Below are 12,698 nucleotides of genomic sequence, written 5' to 3' on the forward strand. Positions count from 1 at the left end.
ACAATCTTCTTTTTTTTTTTTTTTTTTTTTTTTTTTGGCGGGGGGTGTGTTGTTTTGTTATTTGGGTTGGGTTTTTTTTAACCACAGCTTGCAATTCATTCACGTGACCTACATGTGACACCTGCAGCAATTCACGTACCGATAAGCGCTCGGCCACTTCCAAGAGACCTAACTGCTGTTCTGCCACAGCAAATTTCAGAAACATGTAGAGGAAAGCAATGCCCTCCCAACTTTGTGAATTCTAGATGAATAGTTGAAATCTTTTTTTTTTGCCCTGCACACTCTGGCTAGCTGAAAAGAGTAAAACCTTCTGGCCTGGTCAGATGACATATACATGCACTGTGAAGAAAACAGCCATAAAAAAAGAGGGGATGGAAGCTCCTCATTCTAATGCTGTGCCCCTTTTAATGCTGAATTAAGCCAGGTGGGACGTCTGGTTGAAAAAAAAAGCCACCAAACCCAAAACCTATTGGCAATATTACCCAAATTCAGACTATGATGAAAGAAGCATGTTAGAATAGGCGGACTAATGCATTTTAGTCCTAAAAAATTCAACTGCCCATTTTACATCTGCTGCGGACAGACTTCCAATGAGTTACTTGGCCAGGATAAGCAGCCTTCAACCTTCATTTCCAATGGGTGGTTAACCTGCGTGGGCTTCCAGGAAAACGCTTGTTTCAGCCTCTGTCAGGGATGCAGCGCAGATTTTGTTTAAAAGCAGAGGGCATGTCTTTGCATTTACAGGTTGCAGTGATCTTACGTTCTTCCAGCACACCTTTACTAGTGTTACTAGCCTAACCGGCAGGAGAAAAACTATGAGAAAGTTCAAGCAACGGTTATACGTATTCCCCTTAATAGTGCCACGTAGGACTGGAATAACACAGAACTGGAGCTAACATTTGTCTCTGCCTCTCCAGCAAAAAGAAACTATCAGAAGACCTAGAGTTTACTCTTCCAAGACCATGGCAGCACCTCCAGAATGTGTGTGTGCGCACGCATATGCGTGTGCACTCCCATGTGTATTATGTTTGAAAAATGGTAAGCAGCTTTCCCACTCCATCAGCAGTGAAAAGTTGCCTTAATTTCAAATTCTCCTCTTCTCCTCCAAAGCCCTGATGTGCCACTGCCCCTGTGCTCAAAGGCTGGGATCGTTTCTTTGGGGAGATTTTCTTGATGAGAAAAGGAACACAGCATCAAACTTCCACAAAAAGATGGGTCCCCAACAGAGAGTTAGCTTTAACAAAACCATCCGCTTTTGTTTCTGCAGCCAGCAGAGTTTTTTTAGGCTTTTGTTCCTGCTTTTTAGCAATGCTATTGTTTTCTAGGTGATGTTTTTGCCGAGTTGTTTGGAAAGATGCCCTATCACTGCACCGACCGATTAGAACTAGGTGTAAAGAGGGAGAAGCAAGAGAAGAAAAAAAAAATTAAATCTCTTTATTATGGTGCATAAACCTTCAGTGTTGGGGATCTGGGCAGCTGCGCAGGAAGAAAAATGCATTCAAAAATATAATGCTAGTGTGAATAATCCTTTCTCGAATGCTGCTTGCAGACTGCGTCAGCTTTGTCAGGTGAACTTGAACTGGGCCATCAGATTTGCTGCCGTTCCCATTGCACACTGTCTATCACCCCGGGGCATTCACCATCTTGACTGTTGTTAAAAGCGAGCAAACAATCCATCATTGAGCCGGGGAGTCACTCGCTCATAGAAAAGTGAAATCGGCATGTGACGGTACACTCGGCCCCAGTGTTTTGCAGATTAAAGTGATACATGAAAACTCACGTGTTACTGGGAAGATTAAGTCCGTTATCTTGTTCTGCAGCCAATAAAGGACGGCCTTGTCCGCAGCAGTGGGGAAATGCTGGCTTTAACCAAGTGACAAACGCTGTGCGTGCATAGCTTCATGCTCCGGCAAAAGGGAGCACCGAGCTCTAAAGGGGAAACAAAGCTAGTTAGCAAGATCTCGGGAATTAATAGGCAGCGGAGATGCTGTGTTAAAGCCTCTCTGCAGAGGCTTTCCCTTCTCTATAGAGACAATTAAAAGCAAAACAAAACCTCCCGGACAATCTCCGCAGAACAAAGTGTGCTAATGCGCTGCCAACAGCTAGCCCCGCAGTGTCTGCTCTAACAGCACATGCAGTTTCAAGACCCCTGAAAAGTGATGCCTTTTCCAGCGTGTGCCTCTTGTTCAAAGAAAGAAAAGAAATATGTATTGAGATACGCTCCTGAATAAATCCATCTGTGGGATTTTGTAATATTTTGATTTCTTCCTAGTATTTGCATTTAGCAGCTGATTTCTTTTGCAGCCTACACTTTACTAAAGTTATGGTTACTCACAGTTATAAGTTAGTATCAAGTGTCAGCTTGTCCAGTTCGCTGTTAAAGCAGATATCATCATATTTAACCCCGTAGCTTCTACTGGTCCTACTCTTTACAGGCTTGGGCACAAAATCAGGGGTATCAGTCCTTCACAAATGCAGGCACTCTGTCTTCATCCGGGCTTGGATACTAGAAATCCTGGATCAATGTGCTCTATAACCTCATTGCCTGAAGAACTTAGATGCATGCGTGGCCTGAAACACACCGAACTTAAATTATTGGTTCGTATTTGTGGTATAAACAGGTGATTATTGGGCAAGATAGATAGTTGACTCAGACTGATGGTGGAGCATTTAATATTGTAGCTGGAAATTTCATCTTAGAGCTACTGACTGAAAAAATGGTGTTCTGATATTTTCTCTGATTTCAGAAGAAAGTAATTTGAACCAGTGAAGACGTAGGGAATACTTTTTGCTTTTTTCCTTTTTTTTTTTTTTTTTTAGGAATTCAGTGGTTTATATTAAGTAACATTCTACCAAGGGTGCTTTTGCATCTTGATTAATCATAACACACTCCAAAGTCCAACATAAGAGCTCAGTATGACCATTAAGAGCCAGTTGCCCTGTCCTTGCTACAAAATGAGCAAAACTATATTGTGCTGGTACAGCAAAATATTATTATCTGTAGGGACATGAAGTCTGAAGAAACATTTCCTCCTCTCAGCTAAAGCACTTGAGTTTACACCCAGTGCAAGCGCTACAGTAAGTCGGGCACAAAAACGTCCCGCTCTTGACAAGGCGATGACACACTTTCCTGTCCTTCGGGGAAGATACTTGGTGAAAAGAGTTTTTTCCCGCTCACCTTTCTGCAGGCATCCAGGTAAAAAGCAGAGAGGTCTTGTTTGCTGTGTGTCATGCATTTGTGCACAAAAGTTAGTAAATTTGATATCAAGAGGGAATGAATTGATGCAACCAAAGCCCGTTAACCACAGGCAGAATGATTTTCTCACTCTTTTGCCGATACCTAACATCACTACGAAGCACTTCAGGGAACTTCTCTTACAGAAGACCCAGTGTAAAAGGGAGACCCTTGGTTACTGCGACAATGCAAGGCTGAGCCAGGCTTGCTGTGTCCCTCTCCCTTCGAGGCAGCAGCATCCTGGGCCATTCAACCCAGTGGAGAGCGGGCGCGGGGTGACCCCTCCAGCTGTGAGGCAGCTCTTGCACGTGAGGCAGCATGTCCCCACTGCCATAAACCTGACATCAGCTGCCCCGAGAGCCCAGCTGCTGGATTTAGGCATCAGTCCTTTACTAGAAAGAGCTTTTCATGGGTACTGAGGGGAAAGCTTCACGTGAGCAAGCTCAGAAAGACAGCCTGCGCTGCCAAATCGCTTCTGCTTGGCAAAACTCAGCGCCAATACTGAACACGGCAGCACCAGCCTCCTCAGCGATCTCCTTCCCACCATACAGATTGTTAGCAGGGGTGGGATTGCTCTTCCAGGCGTGGGACTGGCACCCAGCACGGGACTTGTCCCAGCCCATCCTGCCCCCCGGCCAGCAGACCTGAGCACGCAGAGCTGTATCTCTAGGCATCGCATACGTGTTGGGACAAGCGCACTACTTACAGGTGGTGTGATGCACTGTTGTAACCGCTGCTCCCTTGAAACAACCGGAATGGGGATATTTACAATAACGTGTTGACCAATAACTGCCACTGTCACCTGCTGCCTTGGACAGAAGCACCTGGGTGCCTTCCCCAGCAGCCTCTCCTGGAACGGCACACACCATCCTCCTTTTTTCCACTTGGATGACATCACCTCCGTGTCCCTCTGCAGGGAGCAGATGGGGCTATGGGCCCCCACTGCCACCCGCTGCCCTGGCTCCTGTGAGCCCGTGGTGCCCCCAGCCCCGCCGGCCTGCCCGTGGCCGCCCTCCAAACGGAACTTCATCCCGTTCTTTAACCAGGACATCTCGCTGCCAAGCTATTTTTAAGATGCAGCATGTCTTTCATCAAAAGATACCGACTTACTCATGATTCAGTGATTGCCTCTGCTCGCAGCAGCGTGTGCTGCAGGACTGGAGCACCCGCAGCACTAAGGGGAGTGCACGGGTCTCGTAGAGGCAGGTGCAGCACCCCGCTCCCCCTCCCCCCCGAGGGGGTGCCCATGCAGCACGGCCAGCACCCAGGGGTGCCCTGGCAGCACGGCGATGACAGGCAGGGTCACCCTGGCTGGCACCGGCTGCCTTTCCTCCCTCGGTAACAGCCAAGTGAAGCCCAAACGGCCGTGCCGGCTACTGGGGCTGCCGTCCCCTCGGAGCAGGCCATCACGTTAATAGAGGTTGATTTGCAAACGGCGTCACCCCCCCAGTGCCCCCCTTTGCCTGACTCCCGCTTTTCTGCTCAATGGCACAGATGCTGCTTTGTGCTGCCCAGGACCAAGCAGCTATTAGCAGCAAATCCAGCGAGGGAAATTAATGAAGGCGACTACTAATAAAAGACAGCTCAGGACAGCCATACCAACTTGCTCCAAGCAGTAATTAACTTTTTTTAAAACTCATGAAGGTAAATATGCCATCAGCTTTGGTCCAGTCTCTCTTCTTTTTAATAAAAGAAGGGGGAGGGGAGGCGAGGGAAAGGGGATGGCTGTGTGTTGCAGCCGCCCCAGCAGCATCCGTATTCCCTCCCCGCACGCTGCTGGCCGCTGCAAAGCGCTGAACAACCCTCCGTTGCAGGCAGCAGTCCAAAGAATTTTTTTATCCAATCAATTTTTGAAGGCTTTATTTTAAATCTTAGCATCACAAGAGTATTAGCTCTCTTCAACCATAAACCTGACTTCGGCTCAAGGAGTCACAGGGATGAGAAGGTTGCCAGAAGGTTGCCAGACCCGCACAAATGTGGCAGCACCATAGGCTGAAGGCAGGATATATCCTTCAGTCAAAGGTATCAGTTAGCTTGTTGCTCTGTTGCTCTGCAAGAGTCTTAAGCTTTAAGACGTAAGATTTGGCCCCATAGTCAGACAAAAACCTACACCAGGTTAAAAAAGAACGAATCCCACCAGGATTTCTGTTCATGCAAGCGGGCTGCAGCACTGCGATTGCTGTATAAAAGATGGGTGCTGGAGATTTTGCCTGTATGGTATGGGAATCGGGTCTGCATGGGCCAAATCCACACATAATGGAGGCAAAATGTGTGAAGTACAAGCCCTTAAGGATTTGGGGTGTGTGATTCACACCCTCCAGGTGATGAATTCCAACCCCTGCCCCCATTCCTATGCCTCTGCAAAGCCCTGCAAAATATCTGGCGGCTCTTGACCCTACGGGCAGCCTGGCACTTCACAAGATCCTGAATTGCCACTTCACATTCACTGGGACACCTGCCTTTATCCCAAACACTGGTCTGCAAGGGCAAGCCCGCGCTGCCACCCGGGCAGCTCACGCTGCTTGGTTCCCTGCTGATGCGATGGGCTGAGGCCAAGTAGCTCCTTTCCACCGTGGACCAGCTTGGAGGTGCCACTGGGTGCAGCTGCCGAGCCGCTTGCTGCCGAGGCGGGCTCGCCTGCTAAGCTTTCTAGCCTGCCTTGAAAAACACCGGCTTAGATTCATGTCACCGTTAGCCTTGCTCCTGGCGCACTTTTATTCCTTCACGCTGAGTTTATCTGATTACTTCAGCCAAGGGAAACAGACGGCCTGTTGACATCCCCAGAGAATGCTCAAAATGCCCCCTCCCCAGGCAGAGAGCGGCCTGCAGGACAGGCGGGAGGGGGGGCAGCAAGTCGCAAGGGCTTGATGGCTGCCAGGCAAAGCAACACCCCAAATAGCAGCAGAAATACTGCAAAGCCGGGGGCCCAGGGCGCTGGCTGCAAAGCTGGGGGTCCAAGCGCTCCCATTGTCTAGGAGGGCTGGGATCTGGGATCTGGTTCTGGTCCTTTCCCGAAATCAAACTGGGAAAGAGGGCTTTGCCAGGCTTCCGCAGCAGCTGAGCGCCTCAGGGCTGGAGTTGTGACTGTGTGAGGCTGGGATGCGCTCCTGCTGGCAGTGCCGGGAGCGCTGGCATCCCCTACCAACGTGCGGCCTTCTCAGCAAGGCCAGGCCGACCTCATCCCTTCCCCCACCAGGGCCGTGCCCCTCTCCACCACCCCCTAACTCGCACCACTTCTGCCACCCATGTCCTCTGGTGCCTGGAGGACACGTGCCCTGTCCCATGAGAGCATGGCAGGGAGAGCAAGCCGGGCACAAACCCAGACATCCCCAGCCACCTGCAGCCCCCCGGGCAGCACGGCCGGCATCCCCCCCCACCCCCGGGGGGCTCCTGGCCCCCCAGGACCTCCCCTCACCCCATGGCTGGAGCAGCAGCTGCCACTCGTGGCTCATGCCCCCGGGGTGCCAGTCCCCTTCCCTGACATGTAGCCCCACTGCCAGCTCCCCGAGCCCCCAGGTACCGAACCCCCTCCCCAACTCATTGTAACCCCTGCACTGGTCGGGGCTCTGCGAGGTGGCTGCGGAGAGGGGACGTGTGATAAAAACATGGCAGAGAGTGCAAGGGTGGGCAACAGGACCCTCGGAGGCTGGAGGAGCTCGGCTGTGATGGGAACTGAGATGGTGATGGCCCTTCCCCCAGCAGCTGCTCTGAAATACTTCTGAAACATCATCAAAATGAAAAGGTGATATTTTTTTTGGAGAGATCTGCTTAAAAGCTTTCGCTGTCTTTCGGCATTAAATCAGTTTAGGGAGAAGAGACTATGAAATTCCCATCTGAGGAGTATGAGCCCGAAATTTGAGGACTAGCCCCACTATGTACAAAGCAAGCAAATGAAACCAGTGAAAGGCCAAGTCCCCGAGGAGAAAGTAGTGAATTGCAAAAAAAAAAACAAAACAACACCAACCCAACCCCAGCCTGTGGGGAAAGGCAGAGCCTGAGGCGAGGCAGTGGGAAGGTGTGTGCCCCACCGACTTCTCCAGCCTGAAATGATGAAAGGCAAAACTTGCCTTGTCGGCAATGGAAATGAGAGGGTTGGGGGGGAGTTAAAGGGCAGCCGGGGGATGGAGCAGAGCGCTGCCAGGCTGGGGACCGCCAGGGGACTGTCTGTCCCAAGGCTGAAGGTGGCAATGCGAAGATTGCGTGGGGTCTTGCTTTTCATCTGCAGAGAAACATGCACAAAAATAAATTTTACAAATATTTTGGGGTGGGCTCTCATTAAATCTCCTTGACGGGCGTACGCACTTTCCTAGAGGAAGCAAGAAAAGATGTATCTGTTTAATATCCCAGATGACCAGTCCTTTCAATTACAGCAACATTAGGCGATAACTGATGTACCCAGTGTCAAAAAAACAGCCAGTGTGTGCTTAATTACTTAATGTCATACACATTTCAATAACAGAGTCATTAGGGAGCACCACAGGATGGCCCGTAGCAGGTGAACCCTCATCTGGTTCTTTCCCAGCATAACGGCATTACCTCTTCACCATCAGGATACCCAAGTATCACTGTGGCAACAAAATGATCGAACCAATAAAACCCGAGGAGCAATGGACCCTGAACCCCAGCCCGAGGCACCTGAATAAGGGTTTAGGAAATTTGCTTCTTTAGTGAGACCCTTCATGCTGAGCCTCACTGTCTTCAGCTTTACTGAGAAAACTCCCTAAGTTGAATTTTCAGCCCTCCCAGGTCTTCTGCCTTCATTTTGAATCTCAGTGAGCATCAGCGAGGTGCCCGAGCCCGAGTGGCCAGCTCTCTGCCTTGGCTTGTAGCATTCGCCTAGGAGGGAGGGCGAAAGCTGTGCTTCAGAGCCGCCAGCCAGATGAGGGCTGTGTCAGGGGCGCTCTTTTTAATTATGGCAATACGCTGAAAGATTTATGTCTGACATGAAAGCAAGCAAGCGCAAGCCCTTGGGGTGCGGCTGCTGTCACACCGGCACTAGTTTGGCTTCTTGTCGCTATTCTTATGCCAAGGAGGGCTGTAAACCCCCTCGGGGGCCATAGAGCTGCCCCTCCAGTGCTGACGGCACAGAGAAGCTTTTATGCCAAAATACAACACACAGAAGGATCATAAACACGTGTTATTATGGCAAGGTGCTGCCATGGAAACCACCTCCAGGTTTTCCACTTCATCTGAAGAGATGCTTTCCCATCCTTCATCCCCTGGTCCACTTCCAGGTTGGCTGCGATTGTCTCTGCAGCCACGGGCTGATTTCCCGATGCTCTGGGGAGCCACAGCTCTGGTCAGGGCAGGATCTCCCACCACCTCCAAAAATCAGTCTTCAGAAAGAAAAGAGGGAAATAAAAGAAAAAAAGGGAAGAGGGAAATAAACTCCTTCAGGTTTAGAGGGAAGCAAGAGGGGAATAAACTCTTTTGGCCACAGTCAAAGTTAAAACTGGGACGTGGGTGAATGGGAACGCGGCCTCTCCAGCTGACCCTTGGCCAGAACTGCCTCCGCCTCCCGTCTCCTCCAAGGGCATCTCCAGCCGTGCTGGCAGCCCTGCCCAGGGACCAGGAAAGTTTGGCTTGCATGGCTCCCACCCTAAACCCCGCACTCAGCCGCAGAACATCCCTCTCCTGGCCCTCACGCCCCATCCTCCCACGCTACTTGTGCTTTTTCCCATGGTGGTTCCTGTTGCCGTGGCCCTGGCAGGATGGGTAATGCTCCTGCTAACAGGGTCTGTACCTGGGATGGAAGGAAATACCTCCAAGGATGCTGAAACGGGCAAGACCCGGCGTCCCTCCCTGGGGACTGTTGGAGAGAGCATCCTGGTGCTGAGCCACCCGAGCCGTCCCTCCGGCTCCTGCCTGGCTCTGGCTCGCCACCAAGGGAGCAGAAGCACGTCCCATCCCTCCCGGCCTTTGAAGAGCCGAAGGCACCTACTCCAGCGCCTCTTAAAAGCACGAGAGAAACGGGGAAGGACAATGAGACCCGACCAGAAAAGACGGAGAGGGCGAGCGAGGCACTAGCCTTCTTTTTGGCATTCCTGGAGTTTAATCATTAAAAGGGGTCGTTAAAAGAGAGCGAGAGTGAAAAACCCGCTCCCGACGGGCTGCCCCACACACTGCCAGCGGATTGAAAGGCTCCCTCTTGTTTTGTTCCTTCTGGCCCGTGGCAGATTTGGGGGACACAGCTTCATCTTGCTGGCCACATCAAAGCAGTGATTATGCAAATGCGCCCACTTTTTTTTAAGGAATTATTTATCACACAATAACCCCCCTGCCAGGGGGGGAAACAATAGATCAGGCTAGATAGCGCTGCTCGCCCGAGGCTGCGGGGCTGGGGGGAGGCCGAACCCCCGCACGTTTTATTGGCCTAACCTAATTTCACTAATTCTCTTTTCACACGTTTGTGGGGGTTTTTTCTCCCCCCTCCACCCACCCACCCCCACCCCTTTCTGGGACGTTGCTCCCAGGATCCAGGGGGCACCGGGTGGGATTCATGTGCTGCACATTTTATTTAATTAATACATTCAGGCGCCTCTGCCGGTTTTTAATGATTTCCAGGTGTTTGTACCCAGAAGTCACAAAGTGCTCCCGGGCGCATGGGGGCAATGATTGAGGGGCCGTGGCGGCCTCCAGCATCTCTCCCCCCCCAAGTCGTGACATCCCTGGCCATGTGCTGTTGGTACCCACGCTGAGCACGGCTGCCTGCCATGACCGAACTCAACCCCCTGGACTTGCCTGTGCCTTGAGTTTCATCCACCCCTCAGAGAGACAGAGAAACTGTTCCTCTTTAAACCCATGCTGCTTTTTTTTTCTTGACTCAGTAACATTTCTTTCCTACAGCCTTGTCTGTGAAATCCAGGAGCCATCAGCCTGAGGTGCAGTGAGCAGTTTATCCATCCATCCATCCATCCATCCAGTGTTTGCTGTGCAGTGTCTTCTGTACAAAGAGGCACAAGTGACACTGTCGGTAAACTTCCACCAGACTGACTTTATATATATATATATATACACACACACACACTGTGCTACCAGCCACATGAGGAACCCAAGACCAGGAATGAAACGCCACGACAAGAGGCAGCGACTGAGCCATGTGCATCTTTCTGATGGTGCCCATCCCCTCTAAAGCCAGCCTGCGGCTCCACTTGGCTGGAAACCCAGGAGATTTTCCTTGGTTCGGATCCACTTCTCTCCCTGCTCCACCCCCACCCCAGTGGTGAGCTGCCATCCCCAAGAGCTCAGTCTTACTCTTACTCTGCAGAAAAAAGGGGGGTTCTTTTAAGAAGTCAAAGGAAATTTCCAGAATTGAACTGCCCGTCAGTCAGCCTGCTGGGGCCACAGCAGCTCCGGTGGCCCTGAGCGCTGCCATGGTTCTGCCTGCAGAGGTGGCTGTCACCAGCTACCTGCTGGGGGGGGGGGCATTTGTCACCCCAAGGCCCTGCGAGCTCCTGCCACATCCTGGCTTTCACCAGGGGCAAGGATGGGTGCCGGCCACCGGCACGTAAAGCAGCAAAAGCAACGACCCGAAAGTTATGAAAATTAGAGATTTTTATTTATATTTTATCACAAGAACAATCCCTTTGCTCTTCAGTTGTAAATACATACTGGAATAAACTCTGTAAATTATACAAAAAAATACATCTTTTCCATGAAATCTGTCTTTACAATAAATAAATGTGAACACGTGTGTGGCTGATCGCTGTAATGTTCCGTGTCTGTTTAGGTTTTCAGTCTGTTGATTTATTTTTAATCTCCTGAAAGAAGGGGGGAGTTCCTCGTCCCCTAAAGGTCGAAATAAATAATGCATGAGGGGGTCCCCCCCCTCCCCATGCCCCGGCCCCCCCCCGCCTTTCCTCTACGGTTTTTTTTTTTTCTTTTGATAGAGAGTTCAGCCTAAATTTCCACGCTTGCATTCAGCCCTCACAAAGCCTACAAATTATACAATGACTTCTAACCCGGACCCCTAGCAAAACAATTTATTTTTTTCCCCCCTTCCCACCCCCTCCCCGCCTATAAATCATAAGGGACAGATGGCACGGGGGGGGGGCGAGGGGATGGGGGACACAAAAGCCCCGGTGACAGATCTGGGAAACGGGACAAAGTGCACATCGGCGAGAGCAAGCAGGTTTGCTTTGGCAGGTGCCGCCGCCCCGGCCGCCCTGGGAAGCGGGCAGATGGGGAGCCCCGGGGGGAGCCCCGGCACCGCCGGGCCGGGCTACAGGCAGCGCCGGGGCGGCGGGGCGGGGGCGAAGCGGCCCGGCCAGTGCTCGGCGTCCGAGGCGGAGCCGGCGGGGCTGGCGGGCGATAAAGTGCAGGCGTAGGGGGAGGCGGAGGGTGCGGGGCTGGCGGCCCCCCCGCTCCAGGAGGAGGCGGGCGAGGGGCTGCCCTCGACGGGGCCACCCCCCCCCGGCCCCGCCGCCGCCTCGGGGCCGAGCCGCGCCGCCCCTGCCAGCCGCAGGGTCTCGGTGAGCGCCCAGATGTAGTTGTGGGCGAAGCGCAGCGTCTCGATCTTGGTGAGCTTGGCGTCCTCGGGGAAGGTGGGCAGCACGTCGCGGAGGGCGTCCAGCGCCGCGTTCAGGTTGTGCATGCGGTTGCGCTCCCGGTTGTTGGCCTTCAGCCGCCGGCTCCGCTTGATGCGCTGCGCCGTCTCCGCCGTGCGGGCCGGCCGCGGGGCCCCGCGGGACCGCCCCGCCCGCCGCTTCCCCTCCGCCCGCCGCAGCCCCGGCGCCTCCACTGGCCGCGCCGGCGAGGCGGCCCGCAGCGCCCGCAGCTGCTGCTCCTCCTCCTCCTCCTCCTCCTCCTCCTCCTCCTCCGCGCTGGACGGCAGCGAGGGCGAGGGGGCGGGCGAGGCCAGGCCCAGCAGCAGCAGCTCGTCTTCGGCCGGTGGCGCCAGGCTCTCCGCCTTCACCAGCATCCTGCCGCCGGTCGGCACCCCTCGCCCGGCCGGCCCGGCCGCGGTTTAACGGTTCGACGGGGCGGGCGGGAGAAGGGGAGGGGTGGCGGGGGGGGAGGGGAAGGGAGGGAGGGGGGGGCGCGGCGCTGGCACGCGCCCCGGGGCGGCGGCGGCAGCGGCGGAGCTGCCCGGGGCCCGGCGGCTGCGTGTCTGGCACACGACCCTCCTTAACACCCCTTATATACCCCGCGGGGAACAATCAAACCTGCCCCCGGGGCCCCCGCGCCCCGCCCGCGCCGCCCGCGCCTCAATGGAGGGCGCCGGGGGCCCCCCCGGGGCCGGGGCCGCGCCATTGGTGCCTCGCGCTCGGCTGGAGCGTGCCGCTAATTTCTTAATGAATGGCGGGGGGGGGTCGCGAGGCGCAGCTGGCCAATCAGGGTGCCTCGCGCGCCACGCGCGCCGGAGCCGGCTCCCTTTCAGCCTCTCATTGAGGGGCGGCGGCGGCACCTCCCGCCCCGGTGTGTGTGTGTGGCGGGAGCGGGGGGGTGTCCCCAACGCCGGACC

General features: G+C 53.7%; 1 protein-coding gene across 1 annotated transcript; it reads right to left on the reverse strand.

The window, feature by feature from the left end:
* Window positions 1–10,813: 10,813 nt before the first annotated feature.
* Window positions 10,814–12,206, reverse strand: NEUROG2 (neurogenin 2). Its single transcript, XM_037393387.1, has one exon. The coding sequence runs from the start codon at window positions 12,153–12,155 to the stop codon at window positions 11,457–11,459; it is 699 nt and encodes a 232-aa protein (XP_037249284.1). The 5' UTR covers window positions 12,156–12,206; the 3' UTR covers window positions 10,814–11,456.
* Between the last annotated feature and the right edge of the window lie 492 nt (window positions 12,207–12,698).

This window comes from Falco rusticolus, chromosome 1 (assembly GCF_015220075.1).
Source record: "Falco rusticolus isolate bFalRus1 chromosome 1, bFalRus1.pri, whole genome shotgun sequence".
NCBI lineage: Eukaryota > Metazoa > Chordata > Aves > Falconiformes > Falconidae > Falco > Falco rusticolus.